Source organism: Nesoenas mayeri (assembly GCF_963082525.1).
Source record: "Nesoenas mayeri genome assembly, chromosome: 1".
Lineage (NCBI taxonomy): Eukaryota > Metazoa > Chordata > Aves > Columbiformes > Columbidae > Nesoenas > Nesoenas mayeri.
The window spans coordinates 67,244,833-67,266,996 of NC_137541.1; the positions used below are offsets into that span (position 1 = coordinate 67,244,833).

Sequence of the window (22,164 nt, forward strand, 5' to 3'; positions counted from 1 at the left end):
CATTCTGTTTTCTACGCTCCTGCAAACTTAATTCTGAGCCAAGTAGGAAGACCTATTCCAGCTAAATGACTAGGGAAATGGTTAGAAGTAGCAATTTCTCAGCTGCTTTATTGTTTATAGTGGTATTGAGTATCTGAAGCAGCTTGAGTGATTGCAGCATCTCCCAGACGAAGCCCTACATTTGGGCATAAAAACTTTGAGATGGAGTTAGCATTGGGAGTTGTTTATTTGGATGTTAGCCTCATGTTTGTACTCAGCCATTAAAGTTTATATAGTGGGGGATATATTGTTTACCCTAGTACAACCTATTTCATGTTCCCGTAATCATTTGTTTGGTTAGAATTGTTCTCTTCTGAGTCAGAATGTCTTGGAACTGAAATGTATGGTTCTTGTGTGTATATTGTAGGAAAAGTACATATCATCAACATTAAAGGAGATCAGAAGATGGAGAAGTTGCTTCTAGATTTAACCACCCTGTTTTACTCCACTCTCCACAGACAAGCCCCCCTTATGGCATCTAAAACTTTAGATTGTAAATTATGGCCACAGAGGAACAAATTCAAAGTAGTAACTGCTGTGGCTCAAGTATCGTGATCAAAGCAGACAAATTAAAACCATAATTATAATAAGGGATAGGCTGTTCCCATTTCAGCTGTGAAATTATTTTTTTTAATGGCATTAAACATATATTAGCATAAAACTGTGTGTGTAAGGTATAAACTATAACTGAGCATTCATTCATAATACATGAATGTATGTGAATGGCTCTGCTGAATTATTTAAGATTTGCAATTCTTGTGCTCAAGAAATGCTTGTTTCTCACTTTAAAAATGATCAGTCTTCTGTGCAATTTAAATCAAATCAAATGTTTTGTGCTTTTTTATCTGTGTTCAACCAGACCAATGGTTTAATTTTATCATGAATATGTACTTTTAAAATTACTTATTATGTTTCCCCTGTCATGGAAAAATAGTGTATTGTGACATCTGCATGTTTGCACCATTCTTCCAGATCCTCTAAAAATGGTTTTCTGGTGTCGGGTACTCCTGCTTGGTTGAAGAGCTGCTGTAAAATCCAAAGCATCTAGTACTTTCAAATCCCTTTACACTGAGTAGTTTGGTTTATTCCAAAATGTATTTCATTTTTATGTGCAAAATAGATATTGAGAATACAAAACATTCTCCTCTATTGGGAGTAGAATATTGAACTACTTTAAATGGATGTAATAAATAGTGGCACCTTTTTATGCAAAACCATCTCAAAGTGCTTTATAAATCACCTCAAAGATTCTAAATCCCTTTGATAGAAAAGAGGGGTTTTATTCTTCATATTGTTAAATTACGGATGAAGCCAAGGCACTGATTAAATGTAGAATAAATACACTACCATCTGCATAGATTTTAGATGAAGTTATAGAAGTATGCTCTAAGGAGTTCTGAGTGGAGTCAGGAAAAACAAACAAAACATATATATATATATATATATATGTTATATGTAAATTTGTGGGGAAGATTTGGAAACACTTGACAGGTTCTTTGGGTTTTGTTGTTTTCTTTTTTGTGTTTTGTTTGTTGGTTGGTTTTTGTTTTGCTTTTTTAACCTACATAACCACTTGGCTAAGTATAAAAGCTGGTCAGCTTTTCATTTCAAAACAAGAACAAATAAAATGAACAGAGGGCAGTTGTTATTAATACTGAAGGAGAGGCTTTCAGGAAAGAAATAAACATTCCATGTAGAAATAATTCTAAGCAATAAAAAAGGAGTTTTCTCCATAAATCTATTTACAGATCTTTAGCTGGTATAAACAGATAATTGATACAGAGGAGAATGTAAACAGCTTGAAATACATATCCCAGAATAAATGACTAGAGAAATAATTTTATGACAGAACTGACTATCCTGAAGATAAATCCGTTGGTGAAATAGGCATCAATCTTAGTCTGTGGTGTACTGTTATTTGAAATCTGAAATGAAATGTATGGAGTTTTTTGTCTCCAGTCTCTTGCCCTGTTGGTATGAGAAATTTACCTGCCTGATTCTGGCCCCTGGGACTGTAGTGATGTTCCTTGGATAGGAGTTTTAATCTGCTAGTCAGATTGCTTTCTAAATTCTTTTCCTTTAACAGAACATAAAATTAACGTAATGATTGTATATGTGTGTAAATATACACATATGCATATGTATGTGTGCGTATATGTATATATGTGTATTTATGTATCTGAGACTATTATTCAGGTGACCTGTTTTCAAGCAGTATTTTACAATCAATAAATGCACTGTGCTGCATTCAAGATATATAATGTATATTGACTGTGTTGAGTATGCTTTTCAGAGGAAAAAAATGAGAGAAGCAGATATACTTTTGTGGCATTTTTACTATTTCAGCCTAATTACACACACAAAAAAGACCCAACATGCTTAATTCAGTAAGCCATTCAATCTGGTTTCTTTAAAACCTTGGGATTAAATTTCTTCCCAGACTTCAGCTATGGCATTTTGCTTTCACCCCTTCCTCTTCCTAGCACAAGTGAAGGTAGAATGTAGTTTTTCTCTACTAAAATCTTCAAGCAAATTTCTTTGAATAAAACATGTTTTCCACTGTATAACACCAACCTACTTCGGTTTATAGTTCATCCTTGTAGATTCATTAACTATTTATGATGAAAACATTTAGAAAAGGGGGAACTGTGTCAAAGCATTTTCAGATGTATGTGCCCTAGGATTTTTAAGAAAGATGTTAATTTTGTTGCCTATAGGGAACAGTTTACAATGGAAGTATTGGGTTTTTTTCTATTAGCATGTTTTGTATTCTGAAGCCCTCAAGGTTGGTTAATACACTTAATTTTAGTGGGAACTGGATCAGCTGTAATGTTTGACATCAGAATTATAGGCTATACATGTTAATTTTCCTTCATTGTGGAAACAATTTTAATTGCGAAAATACTTTTTTAAAAAATATCAATATTTGGAAGAGGTGTAAATTTGTTCTGGTTTTGCAATAACGTGAAGAATACTTAAAAGGTGAAATATAAATGCTGTTGTAAGTTGTGCAAATGTAAGTGGTCATTTTTATGGTCAAGAAATACATGAATGTAAAAAAAATTTGAAGATATTGTATATATTTTCTGTAATATATGTATATTGGGTCATAAGGTGGGTGGAGAATTGTACAAATTAAGCACTTTAATTCCTGTTGAGTACTGAAAAGAAATTTGTATCCTGTAAAATAAAAGCATCATTAAATAAGTATTGCTGGTTGACTTTTTGTCCACCTACTGTGTACTTTGCTAATGAAATCTTTAAACTGTGTTTCCAATTATGTGTGACCGTCTGTTTTGAAACACTGGTAGCTAATTTGCTGAAGTGCTGGTTATTCACAAGAACTGAAGATAGATCTTGAGTAAAGGAGAGTATATAATGCTGTGACACCTTAGACTGGGAAAAGACGCAGTCCTTCACAGTTCATATTAATATTTCTATAATGAAAATAATGTTCTCCCATGTGACTACGATGCTAGGAGTGTAGTTGATGGGTTTCTTCATTGCCACCCCCATAGAAAAGTGGAGAAAGGAAGGGATGTGTTCAGTGCAGCCCCATAGTATAACTCAAGCGCTGCTCTGAACAAAAGGATGAAACAAAACATTGAGCAGCTGTTCAGCACCGTCTCTTGTTCACTGAATGCAAGTGGTGCTGCAAAATGATCAGGTAATTAGATGGATCATGAACTTTGGAACAGGCAACTTCTGGTCTTTAAATTCATCTGCTAGCTAAGCACATGTTCACTTTATGGGAGTGCCACTTATACTGCAGCTACTCCTTTTCTAAGTGTCCTTTAACAGACAGAACCATTTTCAGTTGTCTCCAGTTTCCATCATTTGTACACAGTAAACCTGTTATGTTTGTATCTTATTCATTCTTGGTCTTCTGCAGGAACAGAATAGGCAGTGGTGCAGAAAAGATATATAGAGAGAAATACAGAGAGGAAAATTTACTGTATTATTTGTTAGTTCTTGTTGCGTACAAGAATTTTCTTTAGTTTCTACTTTTTCTTCTCTTTGTGAACACCATAAGCAGACTAGTATTTGAAATAAGTACTGATGAAGAAAAGAAAGTAATGCTTCCCTCCCTGTTTACATAATTTTTCCACTAATTTTTCTGTTTTGTTTTCTCTGTGATTAATTCTGTTCCAAAACCACTATTTTCCTCATTAAACACAATGCAATGCCGTCTACATGGAAACAAAAATAACAGAATTTACCTTAAAATGTGCTTTAATTAGAAAACACAATTATAAAACTCAAACCACAGGAAATCCATCATCACAGCTCCTACTTAATTCCTTCCTATCAGCAGGTTTAATCAGCACTGAGATATTTCTAGCAAATTGCCTAGGTGCCCATCTAAATACAGGGTTGGTAAGTGGTAGGTGGCATCTCCTCTGGCTCTCCCTAAGAGCCTGACTAATTCTGCCTCATTATCACAGAATTGTTCCTGACATTGTGTGAGCTTCCTGACATGAGAGAAATGGCATGCCTGCCTTCAGTAAACACAAAATTTGGAGCTTGTTTGCTGTAAAGAAATTGCTCTGGAGGTTCCTGTGATGTGTTTAATGAGCAAGTGGAGGGACCCTTATGATTGTGACCGTTTTGTCATGGAGCTGCTCATGTTCTGCCTCCTTGGCCCTGACCACTAGACAGCTGTGACGATATTAAGCCTCATCACATCCAGTTCATGTGGTAAATCAGGATACGCCCAGCTGAGTTTATTTGCTTGAGGTCTACCCTGTGTCTGTGGTGCTAATTTTTGTCTATGTCTCAAAAACACAATACTCTGGTGTCATGAGCAGGATGTGCTAACTGCTCTCTATCTCAAACTAATTTATTTATTTGTATTACAGCATATCTTTCAAATTACTCTAGTTTAAAGTCTTAAGTTATGAAGAATCCATCACATACACAGGTAAGTTTTCCAGTTGTTAGCTACACTCTCTGTAGTCTGTTTTTGTTTGTTTGCTGTAATGATTCTCTAGTCAGCCTTCAAGTAGCCTCCAACCATCACGATCTTATCAAGAGAATTCATTAAGAATTTCAACCACCAAATTTCTATATATTTTTGTTTGTTAAATGAAGGAAATCTCTGCTGTCAGAAGCGTCTCTTCACGGAACAGAGCTGTAGCTAAGAATCTAGGGTAAGACTTAGTGGGCTGCAGATGGATTTCTACATCCCAAAAGTTCTTCACATTAGTTTTACTGAATACCACCCTACTTGAAGATTCTAGAGGTTTCTGGGTTTGATTTATGCATTTGCAATATTAAAATATTGCAAATATTCAAGAAACAGAAATTGTCTTGAGAACGGAACCCAGGATTACACTCTTTTTGTTTGGCCTCTTGTAGCCTCACGTTCTCTTCTGCCCCTTTCTACCCCTGTCTCAGAGCCAGGCAGTTACAGCACTTGTGTGGGGAACACCTAGGAATGAACCTTCTTTTGGGTCTGCTGGACACTCAACTCACATCTCTGACTTAGTGAGCTTTTGTTCTAAAGGCTGGATGTTTTGTGTTCTCTTCTTTTGAACATATTTTATCATACTCTGCCCAACTCATTTTTCCAAACTCTAGGTAAGGGTCCTTGCTTCAGAGAAATGCACAAGAAAACATGTATTATCAAAATAAAAAATTTTAAAACGTTCCTCTTGGCATACCATTTTATCTTAAAAAGATCACAGGAGATAGCCTTATTTAAAGTACTAGATTCAGAAGTAGGAGGTATAAGCTCAACTCCTCCTGAATATCGGCACGTTTTGGTTGGGGTAAGTTTTTTTTGTTTTCACAGAATCACAGAGTGTTAGGGATTGGAAGGGACCTTGAAAGATCATCTAGTCCAATCCCAATACATTTTCCTCTGTAGCTATATTACCTCAGCTGAATGCTAAGTGTGCATTTAATTTTCCAATACAAAAGTTCCTTTCTTGATAGCAGACAGGAGATTATTGCCTTTATTCCCAAAACCCAGGTCTTTCAAAGCAAAAAGTCTTCACCTTAAAACTGGACTGCAAAACACTGGAGTGGTGAAAATCATTCACTGAAGCAACCATTACTGTTGTGTTTGTTGTTCCAATAAGTCTGACCACCCCACTTGCTGGGTAGAGCACTGTTGTACTGCGGTTCAGAATGATACAGAGATTATTTTCACCTCCAGCCAAAGCTTTTACCTCTATTAGCCTTGTGAGAAACGCTGTTGTCTCACAGACAGCAGTGTGCTCAGGCTTTGTTACTGATTGATGAACTTTGACTGTTGTTTGCCCTGTGGCTCTTCCCCTCTTTGCTCTGCCTCTTCCTTAACTTGAAACCTGCTTTCAGTTTTGCAAGCATGATTATGAAAAATTGTGTAACACCTCCAACATTCAATGAATTTAGATAAAAAACTTCTCTGTGGGCAGAGTGAGAAAATATAAGGAACTCTCAGTTATTTAGTTCATCATACTCTCCAGCAAAGTTGCATCCCTGCACCAGGATTACTTTGTTTTGCAAGACATGAGGTCTCAGCCCAGGGAACACGTAACTCAGGGATTCCTATCAGCACTGTGACCTTCTTACAGCCAGCTGAAGGGCATAGGAGAGCTTGCTTTGGCAGTTCAGCAGAATCCCTGCACTATGGATTTGAAACCTCTGATTTCTGCTGCTTCTGGAATAAAAAAAAAGAGCAAGGTTTAGCAATCCATCAGCTTGGGAAATCTCTGTAGAACATCCAAACGAAGGGTCATTTAATCAAAGGATTTCAGGAATTTATTTGTCTCAGCTTCTAATGGTGTTCACTGTGTAGACGTCTGGTGTAAGTGCTATGAGAATGTGTTACATCTGTGATGAGGTTGCCCTGGAGAACACAAGAACACCATTCAATTTGGCTTCACATAAAAATCAGGCTATGCCAGACCCGTGTAACCACTGTATTGCGACACTAGCAAGGAATAACTTAGAGAAGTATTTTGCTAATGATTTTTGTGGAGCACAAAGTAGTATGACTATGTATGCAGCACAAATGTTATGTTACATACTTGATACGTTTTAGTGCAGTAATCATGTTTCTTCCTGCAAACAAATAAAATGGCAAGGAAATATGCTTTACTGAGGTGCTAGTTTGTGGTCTCCTTGTCTGGCATGAATTAAATGGCAAATGACTTGTCCACTACTGTCAGTATGTCAACATAAAGAGGCTCCAGCTATCCAAGCAAAAACAGAAGCAGATGATGCAAAACTATAAAGAAATTCATATCATGGAGAAGAAAGACTGGAGATTTTGTTCTCTTGACTTCAAACATAAAACCAAGGCAGCTTATAATGAAATTGGAAGATGACAAATTTAAAACTGACACCAAATTGGGGTTTTTGCACTATGCATAATTAGATCATGAAATTTACTGTCACAGGATGTCATTGGGGCCAAGAATTTTGTGTGATGGGACAAAAAAGCCCTGTTATATGGCAAATAAAGCAATCTTGTTTCAAGTAACATTAAATGGAAGAAATATTGAACTGTCTACTCCAGATCTTACAGCAATATCAACATTATTTAACACAAATTTTGGAATCAGAAGATCTTATTACTCTATTTTTATGTTTTCCCCCGAGGGCTGATGCTGGATGGTCTTAGAGATGAGATTCTGAGGTAGATAGATATAAGGTCAGATTCAGTGTGGCAGCTCCTGTTTCCTCATGTCAATTAACATTTGATAAATAACCAGTCTGACTACTACTGCTTTTTATCAGATCTTTGATTTTTCTTGCTCAGTAGAACATAGGTTGGCCATGGAAAGTTAAAGCTACAGTTGACCACTGCTTGGTAAAATGTTGACTGCTTTGGCACTATCTTCAACCGGGCTGAGGTAAGCGCTGAAGTTTGTAAGTTGGTGCAGGACATGACACTCCACAGCAGAGGCATTTCTGGCTCTCACTGTTTAGCGAGAAATGTACAATGCGTTCAACTTTGCATTCTGATGTTTCTTAGTCTTATATCTTCTTTAGTACTTTTTTCCTGCTTTCTTTCATTAATTCACTTCCTCCCTCTGCACTGTGCTCCTCCATTTGGATATATCCAGCCCTTGACAGGCCTTTCAACATCTCTGCTGGGCAGGCTACATTATCTCAACTCAGTTCAGCAACTGATATTTTCTCTGTATACTTCTTGAAATATTAGACTGATTAAATTCTAAGAATAGCCATAATGGCACAGCCTAAGGGGCAAGTACTCATGGTGCTTCTGCATGAGACTGTCCCAGCTTCCAAACATTGTCATCCCAGAAACATTCAGAACTAGATTTGATTCCTACATACCTATTTATTTACGTGCCATACATTTCTCTTCCTTACACTTAAACACCTCCTGAATCAATTTAAACTTTTACAGTCTACAACATCCTTTGGCAACGAACAGAACAACTCAGTTATGAAGGGATACTGTCTTTGTTCTGACCTGGCTCCTTCTAGTTTCTTTAGATGCTCTCGAAGGTCTTTTATTGGAATGGAGAGTAAACAAAACTGATGCTCTTCTACCTGCTCCAAGCTGCTAATGATTACAAAGACCTCTAACCCTCCCTGCCCTTCACCATTTCTTTTGTAGAGTGAAGTCTCCTAGCTTGCTTAGTTGGTCTTGAAATTGAAGCTATTCCACACCTTTCATCATCCTTGCTGTCCGTCTCTGACCCCTTTTCCAGTTCTACATTCTTTCCAAGCTGTCCCACTTCTGGTCTAAATTAAAACAGAAAACAGGTTGCACTTGCTGTATTTCACAGTGGTGTCCATGAGGTCATATGGCAAAATTAAAGCAGCAAGAGAAGAGAATCACACAGAGAAATAAGCTGGTGTTATCTACCTACTTTAGGTGCCAGCAGCTTCTATATGGATGCCTTTTTTAAAATTTCATTTTCTTCCAGGGACTCAAGGAAGGAGAGGAGACAAGACTCCGTGCTACACAGGGAATGGCAAACCCTTTGGAAAGACTTTTTGCTGTGTCAGGTGTACAATGCAAGGAACTTTCATCATTGTCCTGGAAGCCAGAGAGGCAGATGCCAAATGGCATCCTGGTATTGATGATCTCTGAGAGCAATCGGCTCCAGCACACTGAAAGCCAATGGATGAAACTACTGGAAAATCATGACTGTGTGGCTATGACAAGAACTCCTCATCAATAAGTCATTCAGGACCCTTTTCACAAAGTTTTACATGTTTACATATTACATGCTTCTCTCTGTGCTGAATACATAAATGTTTGAGTGTTAGAATTTGCTTGGCCATCTTTATGCTTTCATTACGAAATATTAGTCCTCTGACAAGCAGTGTGAAATCTCCTAGGTAAGAACAAGAAACTTTGTTGTAAAGATATATAGGTAAGAACATATTTCCTTTGTATATTCTTTTCTTCAACATCTGAGGGTTTCAAGACATGAAGATGGGAAGAGGTTAACTTGTATAAAATAAGAATGTAAAATCTAATATCCCCCAGAACTTGAAACTTTCGGAAGCATTTTTACATTGTTGGCTTACAAGAAAGGATATAGCAAGAATTCAGTTCTGTGCTAGCGTATTCATAATTTATCTTTGAGAAAATGCACTCAAGGGAAAAACATTTAGAGATCAGACAGCCTATTTGTTATGATCTCACATCACAAGTCATTCTCTAGTTTCACTCTTTCTTCTTGTATAATGCAGCTGAGTATTAAGTCTCCCTTAATTTCTCAGTTCCCAAACCCTGCCAGACACCTCAACCAAACCTACAATTGTGCATCTGAGTTATAAACATTTCACATTCAGATATTTGCAGTGAAAACAAAAATATCCACAAAAAAGCAAACAGAATAAATAGCTGTTTTAAATGTGTGCACTGTAATTCTCCATATGTAAACAGAAAGGGGAGAAGGTTCTTTTTGCTGTACCATTTGTAGGACCAGATCTTCTATGATTATTTTCCATCCTCAAAAAGACCTCCCTAATGCTTCCTTGCTGCCCCCAGCAGTTTTATGTACCTGCTCTGTTGGCTTTGTGACACCAGATACTGACAAGATCCAGCAATTTGCCATTTAGCACCTTTCCTCGCTTTATTCAGGCAACAGCACCACCACACCTGGTGAAGCAGCAGTGAGGGCAGTGAGGACACACGGTTGTTTCCTGCTTTTCAAGGGTTTTCAAAACATAGTGCCTTGAATAAATGTGGCCACTTCATGCTGCTGGCTGCCAACTACCTACAGCAGCTGCCCCCGGGCAGCCATGAGCCTGCCTGCCCCACACAGGCTGCCTGTGGCACCTCAACTTGCCCGCTGGACTGCTACTAGTTATGCTGGGATCAGCTTCATCGCACCAAAAAAGAGAATAAAGCCTGGGAATGGCTTGTAATACAAGACTACAAAGACTATGCTGTCTGATCTGGGGATGTGGGGGTGTTGATTGACAGCCAGCTGAACATGAGCCAGCAGTGTGCCCAGGTGGCCAAAAAGGCCAAGAGCATTCTGGCTGGTATCAGGAATAGTGTGGCCAGCAGGAATACGGAAGTGTACTTGGCAGTGGTGAGGCCACGTCTTCAATCCTGTATTCAGTTTTGGGCCCCTCACCACAGAAAAGACATTGAGATGCTGGAGAGAGTTCAGAGAAGGGCAATGAAGCTGGTGAGGGGTCTGGAGCACAAGTCTGATGAGGAGCAGCTGAGGGAACTTGGGCTGTTTAGCCTGGAGAAAAGGAGGCTGAGGGGAGATCTTATCGCTGTCTGCAACTCTGTTGTAGCTGCTGCTGTTGTAGCATGGAGGGTGTTGGTCTCTTCTCCCGAGTAGCAAGTGACATGACAAGAGGAAATGGTCTCAAGTTGCACCAGGGAAGGTTCAGATTAGACACTAGGAAAAATTTCTTCATGGAAAAGGTTGTCAGGCACTGGAACAGGCTGCCCAGGGAAGTGGTTGAGTCACCATCCATGGAGGTGTTTAAAAGGTGTTTAGATGAGGTTCTTAGGGACATGGTTTAGTGTTAGATTTAGGTTATGGTTGGACTTGATGATCTTAATGGTCTTTTCCACCCAAAATGACTCTATGATTCTATGATTTCCAAATGCCTTCGGCCCCTGGCCGCTCGCCAGGCAGCAGCTCACCCTCCCCGGCGCCGGCCCGGAGGGCGCTCTCAGGCTTTCCCCCTGCACTACAACTCCCATGATGCCCGCCGGCGTTCGCGGCCGCGCTGCGCCCGGCGGGCGCGCACAGCCTGCTGGGAGCCGCGCCGTGCGCGGGGGCCGGCTCCAATGGCGGCAGGCGCAGGGGGCGGCTGACGGGAGCCGTTGCCCGTCGCGCCCATTCATCGCCAACGCCTTCCCCGGCCGTTGCCCTCCCCGCGCCGCTATGGAGGCGCTGATCCCCGTCATTAACAAGCTGCAGGATGTGTTCAACACGGTGGGGGCCGACATCATCCAGCTGCCGCAGATCGTGGTGGTGGGCACGCAGGTGAGGCGGGGCGGGGCGGCGGCCAGGCCAGGCCAGGCGGGGGAACGGGCGGTGCCGGCCCTCACCTCCCTGAGGGCAAAGTCGAGGCGTCCATCGCGCCTCGGGTGCTGCTGACCCGCGGACGCCTCCTCCAAGGGCAAGGGGGGACGCCCTTGGCTGCCCGCGTTCCCCCCCCGCCTTCATTCCCTCCCTGGGCTCCTGCGGTTTGAATGGCCGAGGAGCTCTCGAGGGCGGCCGGGACGGCCCGTCTCTCCCTCTCCCGTGGCCCCGCGTCGGTCCTCCGGATCAGGGGGCCGTTTACCGGCCCGGTGCTTCAGCGTGACCGCCATCGCCAGTCGGTGGCTTCCCTTCCGTGACAGCTGCCGTGAAGTGAGGGCTGAACAAATAAAAGGAGGGATGCGGTAGCGGAACGGCACCTCGCGGGCGGGGGTCGTTTTTGCCTCGCTGCGAGTTCTTCTGCCGTTTCGACCTCGTTGTTGTAGCTGATGAATGATGATGGGGAGCGAAGGTGAGAGGCACAACCAGCCAGTGTTGGCTGTCACAGTTACAACGTGTGCGCCTCAGCCCGATAGTGCTGCTGCTGGGCCCGAAGGTAGCTCAGACCCCTTCACATCTGTTCAGCAAAACTTGTGGCAGCAAAACGTGTGTGACCAGAACTGCAAGAGTCCTCAGGCAATTGAAAACAAAACGTTAAACACAACTAAAACTGGAAGTCAATGCATCTCTCTCTTTGTTTCTGTGAAATTAACAGTGTTTGTTGGACATGTGATGTTATTTGGCGATAGCCTGCCTACCTAAAACAGTAATGCTAACTACTTTGCAGCCAGATATTTCATTATATGACTCAAAACATGTGAGCTGTATGTTAAACTTGCACATTGCCGAAGCATGGAATAGGTGTGCTCAGAGCCAACTGCAGTGGCCAAGTGATTGTGAGGCAACTAGCTGTCCCTGTGTTTTACCAATATAAATCAGATAAGATTCATTGACTTTATATCAGCCACTTTGTAAAATTTTTTTAAAATACTTGAATAGTTTTTTTTTCTCTGTTGTTGTTTGCTGCTTTTTTGTTTGTTTGTTTGTTTTACTTTAGTTCTGCAACAGAAAGTTCAGGGCAGAGATGTGGCATTTTTCTATGTAAAATTAATAAAGTTTCTATTTCACTTTATGAAATGCATTGAAGTGGCACTTTTAAAATTATAATCCTTTTAAATGACTTTGTCCTACTTAACTTTTCATGTGTACAGTAGGTACTGAATTGAGACAGTATTGACTTTCATTTGACTTCAGTACCCCACCCCTCAGTATTAATATCCATACAGTACTGTATTCAGTATATTCATAAAAACACTTGAATAAGTATGATATTTCTTAGCATGCCAGAAAAAAAGTCCTTTAGGGACTCCAGGAAAATATGTAGCAAGATGTTTGCAAGCTTGGGTGGTTTTTGTTTTGTTTTGTTGTTGTGGGGTTTTTTTTTGGCTGGTGGTTGTTTTGTTTTAGTCGTGGTTGTTGGAAGAAATAATTGTCTTTACTGACATGATAATTCTGCAGATCGTTATTTTATGCAATTAGTCTTAAAAGAATTTAAATAAAATTTTGTTATTTACTTGTAGATGTCTCAAATATCGCCTGAGATCTGATGTTTTCAGATATTTTTGGTTAACTGCTGTGTGTCCTTTTAAGTGTGTTCACAGTTTTTCTTCTTTTTTTTTTTTTTTTTTTTTTTTTGTAGCCTACGGGCATATGCAGTTGTCTTTTAATACTTTCCACAAACAATTTTGAATTTTGCACCTCCATTTTTCTTTGTAGGAAACAAATGCTACCAATTAAGAATTCTGTAACTCTCTGTTAATTGATTTATGCTTTTTTCCCCTTCCAGTTTACCTGTTGCTGTTCTTAAATGACTTATACATATGCAACAAGGCGAAAAAAAAAGCCGTTTAAAGTAGTTTTTGCTGTGTATTTTTTTCACTTGTCTTCTGTATCTCTTCTCTACCCTTTTATTGTTTTGTTCTTCTGTATTTCTTTAGTTCTCATTTATTTCTACTTCTGTACATCAAGATATTTCTTTTCTAGAGTATGTAGAACTAGGAACTGCTTATAATCCTTAATTTAGCTTTGGGTATTTTCTATTTCCCACGTCCCCTTCCTCGATTCTAGTAGAGACATCGTGGTGAAATTGATCTAACAACTAATGAAATTCACAGTGAGATTTTTAAATGACCTTCCAGGTATATATTTGCGCAGTCTTCAGTTAGTGCCCTTTTGGGACTTTAAATGGGGAGATGCAGTTTACAATATTTAACACAGACTGTTTTGTCGGATGTTTCCATCCAAAAGAACTGTTTTGTTAGCCTCTGTGATTAGCTCACAGATGAGGATGACTTTATTTTTTTTTTTTTTCTGTTTGGATTCAGTATTATGTTTGATATTTCAATGCTAAACCAATTGTTGTTGCCAGGGAGGAAGGTTTCTTGACCTGAGATAGCAGCATGAGTATTTGAATATGTATAACTATGTCCTGTTAGGCTAAACAGTTAGGATGGTAATTTGGCTGCTAAGAAGATGACAGCAATGGGAAGTTAATGTACGGTCCTGGCTTCTGGGATGAGGAGAAGAATCCAGTGGCTGCTTTATTTGGTTTGAGAGAGTCTGGCACTGTGGTCTTAAACTTTGGGTGCTCTACAGAGCTTCTGTGACCTTTTTCTGTCAAGGAAGGTCAGTGGAACAGAAATTTAAGCCGTTTCACCTTATTCAGTTTATTCAATGTATCCTACATTGTGTTGGCAAAAAGCCAGTTTTTGGTGGTAGAAACTCCAGCTTGTACCAAGCAACCAGGAAAAAAACCCACACCAAGCTCAACATGGGAATATCTTCCTCCTTCCTCTCTTCAGTTTGTGGGGGTGTGTATGTGCGTGTTTGGTTTATTTCTTCGGACCAGGAATCTTGCTGGGGATTTCAAGCAGATGCAAAAAGATGTTTATATCTACATTTGTAAAATGGGATGTAACTAGAACATAGCTCCAGTGCTGTATCTGCTGGCTGGGGAGAGCTTGGTTTTTCTCCCAAATATTTTGCAAACTTCCTGGTGTGGTTTTTTGTTTGTTTTGATATCTGGCATTCATTGTATCTGGTTTTGGGCATAACTGTTTTCCTTTTTGCCATCCCTTCCTCCTGTTAAATCATGATTTAACTGTTCTGGTGTCTGTTTCAGGCAAGCAGCAAAGTAAAACTGACATTAATTAGCTGTTTACATTTACCAGTCATAATACACTGTTTCTGCTGAGGTTATACAGAGCAAACATTTGGCGTTCTGCATTTCTTTTCTCTGATGGGCCCTCTCAGTTTCTGAATAGGGATAATTTTTAGGTCCTGGAGGCTTATATGATTGGAAGGGTGGCATTTTCACTGTGTCTATGTGCAGACTTTATGTGAATTAAAATAAATTTATTGGTCTAATAACTGTGATTCTGCCTTTAATCTCTACATATTTTTGATAATGAAAACAATATTAATTATCTTTTAAATTAAGATACTGATTTTATTGTTTGCAAATACCCAATTATTTTGGAAGAGTGAAGAGAATACACAGTTGTAGAAGGATGTGAAAGAAATGAGTTTATGTGTCTCGCCCCCTCCCCTCCCCCCCCCCCCCCCCTATTTTGTGTGCTTGCTGTCAGGGTCCTCTTAATCTTGTTCATTTTCATTTTTAAAATTCAAAAATACAATTTGACTTTGTTTTGATTCATTTTACCGAAAAAGTAATCAATATAATAGTATAAGCAATGCTGTCAAAGGTCAGTCAAAAAGCTCTGAAATTTGGATCTTCAAATACCACAATTCCATGACCTAACTTATAGAAGTTCTGTACTCATTGTTTCTAATTACACGAGTTTTTTTTTTTTTCTTGAGTGAATTACTGGAGGACTTTGGGAACTGATGTATTGTGAAATAATACATCTGCAAATCTTTTATCTATTTGCTGTTGTTTGGCGTGTATCTACATGTAGATATGGTATAAATACAGGATTTCTGAAGAATTTTAACAAATTCTGGCTTTCCTTACTACTTTTACATAAGCTGTCTTTTATAGAGGGAGTTCCTGTGGATTCCAGTTTTTTCCTGACCGATTCAGGAAAGCTCTCAAGTGAATGGGGAGCAGCCTGCAGGAAAAACAGTCTTGTAACCCAGACAATATCTTTCACAGAGAAAATGGATTTTGCATCAACCAGAAGTGCATTATGCTGGTTTCACTGCCTTCTCGAGATCAGCCTGTGGCTCTTCAGAGTCTTTCTAGAATTATAATTTTGTTTCAAAGAATATCTTACAACAATTCATCAGGCCTGCTTATAAGTTTAAAATTATCTTCTGATTAGTAAATACATTTTGAAATTTTTTGGCAGATTAGGATCAGCCGTGCTTTGTGTGTCCCTAGTTCACATAGGAAAATTTTGCCTCAATAGCTGTTCCAACCAAAGCAGTTCCCTTGTGGAACTGCTTGTGTGTTGACATTTTAGTTCAGAATAAGTCATACTTTCCAAACAAGGAAAGAAAAAAAAATCTTGCTGCTCTTTAGTTATAGCATGCTGAACTCTTCCAGCATAGCAGAGAGCTGCTTTTCAAAGCACCTATCTGTGTAATATTCCTATGGATGAGATCCCAGCAAAAATGTGCTAACTTATATTTCCCAACAATAGATTTAAAATTTAGTAAATCATATATGTATGTATTGCTAAGAGCATGATTTAGCCATCAAGACTTTTGTAATTCTTACATGACAGAAATGGTAAAATCATCACCATTCTGCTTTGAGTGTCAAAGTAGATAGATTGCTTTTCTTAAGAGAATTCTTCAGGAATTATTATGCCACACTGAGAAATCTCTCTTACTTTGCAGTTCGTTACTATTATTCTCAAATATTTGTTATTGTTGTGCCACTGAAAAAGTCATAGGGGATACTGATGTCTCTGCCTTTTTACTTTCTTGTGGTGTCCTGCAGTAAATCTGTATTGTGTTGCAGGAGCTCCTTGCAGTTCTTCTACTATTGGATCAAATAATAAAAACATCAATTTGTCCTATCAAAAGCAATGAACAAATTTTACACCACTTTCAACCAATTTTCATGTTGGAAGTCCCCCAGTAGTTTATTGGACATGTTTCCTTATGAAGTTTTGTTCCACGGATGATTTATTTTACATTGGCTCCACAAAGCGAGTATGAGGTATAAAGATAGAAGACAGCAGATTCTTGTAAGATGACTTGAAATTTGTTGCAGGCAATACAATTATCATTTTAATAGTACTTGAAGTATGCAACTATCAACAATCTGAGGAAATGACTGTAAAAAATTTTGTGGTTTGTGTGCAGCAGTGAGACTCTGGGTGAGTCTTGTGTTTACGGCTTTCTTGCTGGACAGAATTCCGAAGAACACCAGCAGGCTGAGGCTTATTTAATAAACTAATTGATGGGATCTGATGTGTTACAGGGCAGTAAAGCTCAAGAGACCTGGCATGCCTTTAAAGACAGCCTACTTGGAGCACAAAAACAGTAGTCCATACAAATGCTCAGGAAAACGAGTAGATCTGTGGGGAGAACAGTGCGGACGGAACTCATGGCCAAGCATCAATGCAGCAGACTTGTGCAGGAGGTAGAAGTGAGGACAAGCTCGCTCACGGATATAAAAATACTCCCTGCATATGCAGAGGTGGTATTAAGAAAGCAAACTTTTTGCTAGAGTAGAAACTGGTGAGGAACATCAAAGTCAACAAAAAGAACTTCCAGCGATTCAAGAAGAAGAAAAGAGAAACAAGGGAAATACTGCCTTGCTGCTGACTGGGACAGGAGAATTAGTAACTAAATATGGGATAGACTGAGGCACGTGCTACATTCTTTGCCTTGGTCTTCACTAGCAGGGTCTTCTAGGCCTTTGTACTTGTAGACAGGGCCCAAAGAGCACTGTAACTATCAGTAGTGGAAGAGGGTTGGTCTAGGGTTCTCTCTTGGATATGGAGAAGGCATCTTTGCACACTGTTGGGTGTAGGGTGCAAGTCTTCTAAAATTAGGAAAGCTAGTGAGGACTTGGAAAAAAGAATAAGAAAGGCAGTGAAGTAAATGGGATTAACATGAATTGTTGATCACAGTGTTACATCACATTTTTCGATAGAGTCTCTTCCATTTGGCTTGTCAACAGCCATGAAATGTTTTTGAAAGTGACATCTCTTGCTGTTAATGAAGCTGGACAATTATAAAGTTATGCGCTGATGTCTTCTGCTTCTGAATTCCTGAAAAATGTGATTAGCAATACAGCAGGTTGCAAACCAGATTTTCTCATAAGAATTAGTGTAATGGATTGGAGCAAATACCTTTTGATACTTAAGAAATGCACACACTTGAAATATGCAAGGACAAATAAGGAAAGAAAGATAGGGAGGCAGAAGGAAGAAGATCATTAGGACTGTTATGCTGTCAAGATGCTGGCTTTTTGGAGTGGATCACAGTTCTTACAGATTTCAGCTTTTTAATTTGTGACAGTATGTGCACAACCATTTCCCTGTTATTCTACCCTTCTTCCTGGATGGTTTTGAATAAATCTGAAAGTGATGTTGAAAATGATGAAAATGTAACTTAAGGAGGCAGTGAGAAACCTGATAAAATTTATATCATATACACTGTCAGTGTGTATTGAAATAAAATATTTAAGTCCCTGTATGCATCATCTCTTCTTATCTTAGTACTTCTGGGAAAAATGGTTTTACCATCCATCAAACTCAGGTGCTTATCTGCAAGACTGACGGTGGTTAACAGAGCACAGTGTTAAACACTCAGCACTGGAAGTTTGACACAGTGGTTAAAGAGACAGCAAGATCTAGATTTGCCTCTTTTTTTTTTTTTTTTCCCCTGGTCAATCTGTATAAAGTTCCTCTAGATACCACAGCTTACAGATATTTCAAGTTAGGGTCCAAAGGAAAAGGTTAGAATTTATTAATGCTTTTCTGGACCCATCATGAAATGAGTTTATGGATTTTAGTCTGTGCTTAAAATCATGACGAGTATTTCAATGAGATGACAAAACAAGCCTGGTGCTGCTGCAGACTTATCCTTAAGAGTTCTGTGCTACCTTTGGTAATCGGTATTGTTCTCTGTCTACACCTGTTGTATGGAGGACTGGCTGAACTGAATTTGTATTTTGAACAGACCTATAGCCCTCACCCCTATTGGCAGAAAAAGAACAGCTTTGTGTTTACTTCTTTCCCCACCAAGTGCGCAGACAATTCTTTAATGGATGTGTGTGGGGCTCAGATTAAGGAGTGCATCATTAGATACTGTATTATGTTCCAAGAACAGATTGCTTTAATAAGGGAATGTAATGCAATTTGAAATGAATTTCCTGATGTGTGGAGCACTGTAGTAGTCTCATCTGATGTGTGCCTTCACATTTGCAAAGGATCCACATCGTTCCTTCTACACCCAAAGATAACTGTTGGAGTGGTGTAAGACATAGTGGTTTATTTCCATACATAGCTTGCTGTGTGCCTGTCTCAGCTTCCTGCAATATCACTCTTTTAGAAAGACCAGGCCATGAGCAGTAGTGTACAGCAACTTGTCTCTTGGATTTTGGTTTCCTGTTTTATGAGGTTATTCATAAGGGCTTCAGCTATTTATTATGATCCTTTCTTTGCTTGGTTATATGTCCAGGAAAAGCTACTTCATCGAAGTGTCACCTCCAGCCCTTTGAGACTGAGTGATCATTCTACCCATGTGTGAGAAATCTTGCTCAAAAGATGTTCAAGATGTTTTTAAGAAATGAAACCCTGGTGTTTCTTTTTTTGTCATCGATTTTTTTTCTTCCCCTACTCCAATGCAGCTGATTAAATTTTAGCATGTCTCATCTTTCTGAGCAGGCATTCCACTTGTTTTACATTATGAAGTTGGTTAAGAAATCATTTGTTGTTTGTTGCTCTGAAATTTGTTTTTTCACTTTCTGTAATATCAGTTCTTCAGAGGTATGCTACAATAGGAGCTCTCTCAGGGAGGCTTCCAGAGCTATTTTGTGCATTGGTCAGATTGTTCTTCAGTTACTCTTTGGTAAGATTTCAGTGCCCAATGTCCTGTCATAAGCTCCTTGCATGGAAGGTGCCCAAAGTTGGAGAAGGTCAGTTGAAGAAGAAAATTATTAATTGCTTTCTAGGGGAGTCTTTTGAAGCAAAAAGATCTTAATTAGGTTTTATTTGTTTCCTGTGACCCTATCCTTCTCCCTACTCTTTCTAGACAGTTTACCTCACTGCTGTCAAATTTTAATTAGATTTACTTTGAAAAATATGCACACTGCATTGTTTTGTTATTTACCTATTGAGACAAATGATATTGTTGATAAAACAGCATTTTTCTGTGCCATAAACCATAGTTATACAGTAAACTGTTAAAAGAAAAGAACGATATCATTTGTTGTTGTTGTTCAAGCTTTCTAGGGGTTTGACCTTGTATTTCAACATTTTTTTTGTGCTTCTGCATACGTCATATTTTAATAGGTTCTAATGCTCTCATGTAGTATGTTCCCGTCTTGACTTACTGCACTAGTAGAAACGTGCTGTCTGATGGTGCTGTGTTGCTTGTCCTCTATTTTTCATTTTTAGAAAAATCAGCCAAGATGTCATTAAATGTATGATATTTAAAAGCTATTCAGCACTGCTTTTATTTCATGTTATGCCAAGTTAAGGACTTGTTTTATGATTTACTTGAAGTCTCAAATCTGTTCTTTCAGCACTGGTAAGCTGAATTGAGGTTGTATAGCAGTAATGCACATTTTTGCTGTCAGAAACATCTGTGGTTTTTTTGTTGGTTAGTGTTTTTTTTGTTGTTTTGTTTGGTTTTTATTTTTATTTTAAGAGAACTATTTGGTAGTAACATTAATATAGAAACGTTTCCTAGCTGACAGCAATGATTGTCAGAGTGCCCCATGCCCAGGCCGTGCCCATGTTGACTTTCCAGATGCAGAAAACTGAAAGAGTATAATATAGTTCTATTAAAAAGACAAAATCTTATAGATCAGTCTTTCAAAATTTTATGCTGACATATCTGTGTCTATTGTTTATTGTTAGTTTTAACATGATAGTAGTCTTGAATCACTCTGAAAACCCATGTGTTCACAGCTGCTTATTGGACCACGTAGACCAATTCTGCATTTTATACACAAGTGCTACAGCAAAACATTTTAAATGTAGGTTCTCAAAGCAAATTTGTAATTTCACAGCCTTTAGAGTATAAAACAATGTCTGCACTTAGGAAGCTGATGTGTTATACCAAAAGAAAACAAACTGAAAAGAATATTAGCCTGTAATAGCTAAATGTACTCAAGTTTACATAGTTAATATCTTTTTGTACAATGCTCCTGTTAGTATTCACATGACTACATGTGAATACTAACAGCAGGTTGAATTCCTTAGTCTACAGGTTGAAGTGTTACTGCAAGACATTAGAAAATGACACAGTAGAAGACATAGAATTCCTTCTGAGCATTATAAAGAAAGAATATTTTTTTTCTTTTCCAAAACTCTTTCTTGGGAGATTAATATTAAGAATATTAATATTAGAAAATATTAAATAGGATATTAATTTTTCTGAAACCTATCATGTTTAATTTAGCCTTAAGATAGAAAATACATCTATCTACATGGCTTTCAAGTGTCCCATGGCTTTTAAGTACATCAGGCAGGTTCAGACTATTACTGGTTTATAGCAGACTTGTGTCCTTTAGTGCCTATGCAGTATAATACTGCTGTGTTAAAAGCACTGAGTCTATCAGATGCTCCTTCAGGCACTGTATAGCAGAGGGCAGAATAGAGCACTGTTTGCATGAGTGATGAAAGCAAGCTAAAACTAAAATATTTACAGCATTTTGATGTTTAAGAAAATAATGTAGCTGTATTCTAATTTTCAGAGCAGTGGAAAGAGTTCTGTGTTGGAAAGTCTTGTGGGGAGGGATCTGCTCCCACGAGGTACTGGAGTTGTCACCCGGAGACCCCTTATTCTGCAGCTGGTGCATGTTTCCCCAGAGGATGGTCGGAAAACAGCTGGAGATGAAAATGGTAAGTGTGATCCAAGAGTGTGTTTTGCCTAGTAGGAAAAAGCCTTTTAATCTTTATTGTTGATTTGACTGAAAAATCAGTTGTTGTAACCTTAAAGCTAGAGTGTGCTTTTTAAAATTTACTTGGAAGAAAATGCAGCTGTCGTCACATCTGTTCTGTCCATTTAGCAAATGTCACAAAGTCAAAATCTTTTGGATATTCAAAATATCTTCAATGTTTTAAGCTCTCCCGTTTCTTCTTAGGAAAGAAACACTTTTGAGAAGAGCAGGCCAAAGACAGCATTTCAGTTACAGTTATGATTGTCTAGAGTGTAGAGAACATGTGTTTTTGTGTGTGTTTGTTTTTCTTCCCCTTCTCTTTTGCTCTATGAGTAAGGTTTTACCTTGGGAGGATGAGTACATGACTTTTTAGGAGGTTAGGAAATAGATCAGCTCTGGATAGAGTGGAAGAATAAGAAGTGAAAACGAACTTCTAGGAGGTAGAAACAGAATTTAATGAGCACGTTCTGTAGCTTATAGGTGCTACCTTACTGGACTGCCCTGAGAGATTCCAAAAGCATCATGAACAACACTTTAGATATTCTGAAGCTGTCTGGTTTGAAG

At 38.8% G+C, this 22,164-nt stretch overlaps 1 protein-coding gene across 4 annotated transcripts in view; it reads left to right on the top strand.

Moving 5' to 3' along the window:
- Positions 1-11,274: 11,274 nt before the first annotated feature.
- Positions 11,275-22,164, top strand: part of DNM1L (dynamin 1 like) — a 38,006-nt gene continuing 27,116 nt past the window's right edge. For 3 of the 4 annotated variants that reach the window (XM_080358543.1, XM_080358540.1, XM_080358542.1), the window contains exons 1-2: positions 11,275-11,474; positions 21,415-21,562. In XM_080358543.1, coding sequence (XP_080214669.1) covers positions 11,373-11,474; positions 21,415-21,562 — 250 coding nt within the window. In that variant the 5' untranslated portion in view covers positions 11,275-11,372. The remainder of the gene's footprint in view (positions 11,475-21,414; positions 21,563-22,164) is intronic. The other variant, XM_080358541.1, reaches the window with a different exon arrangement.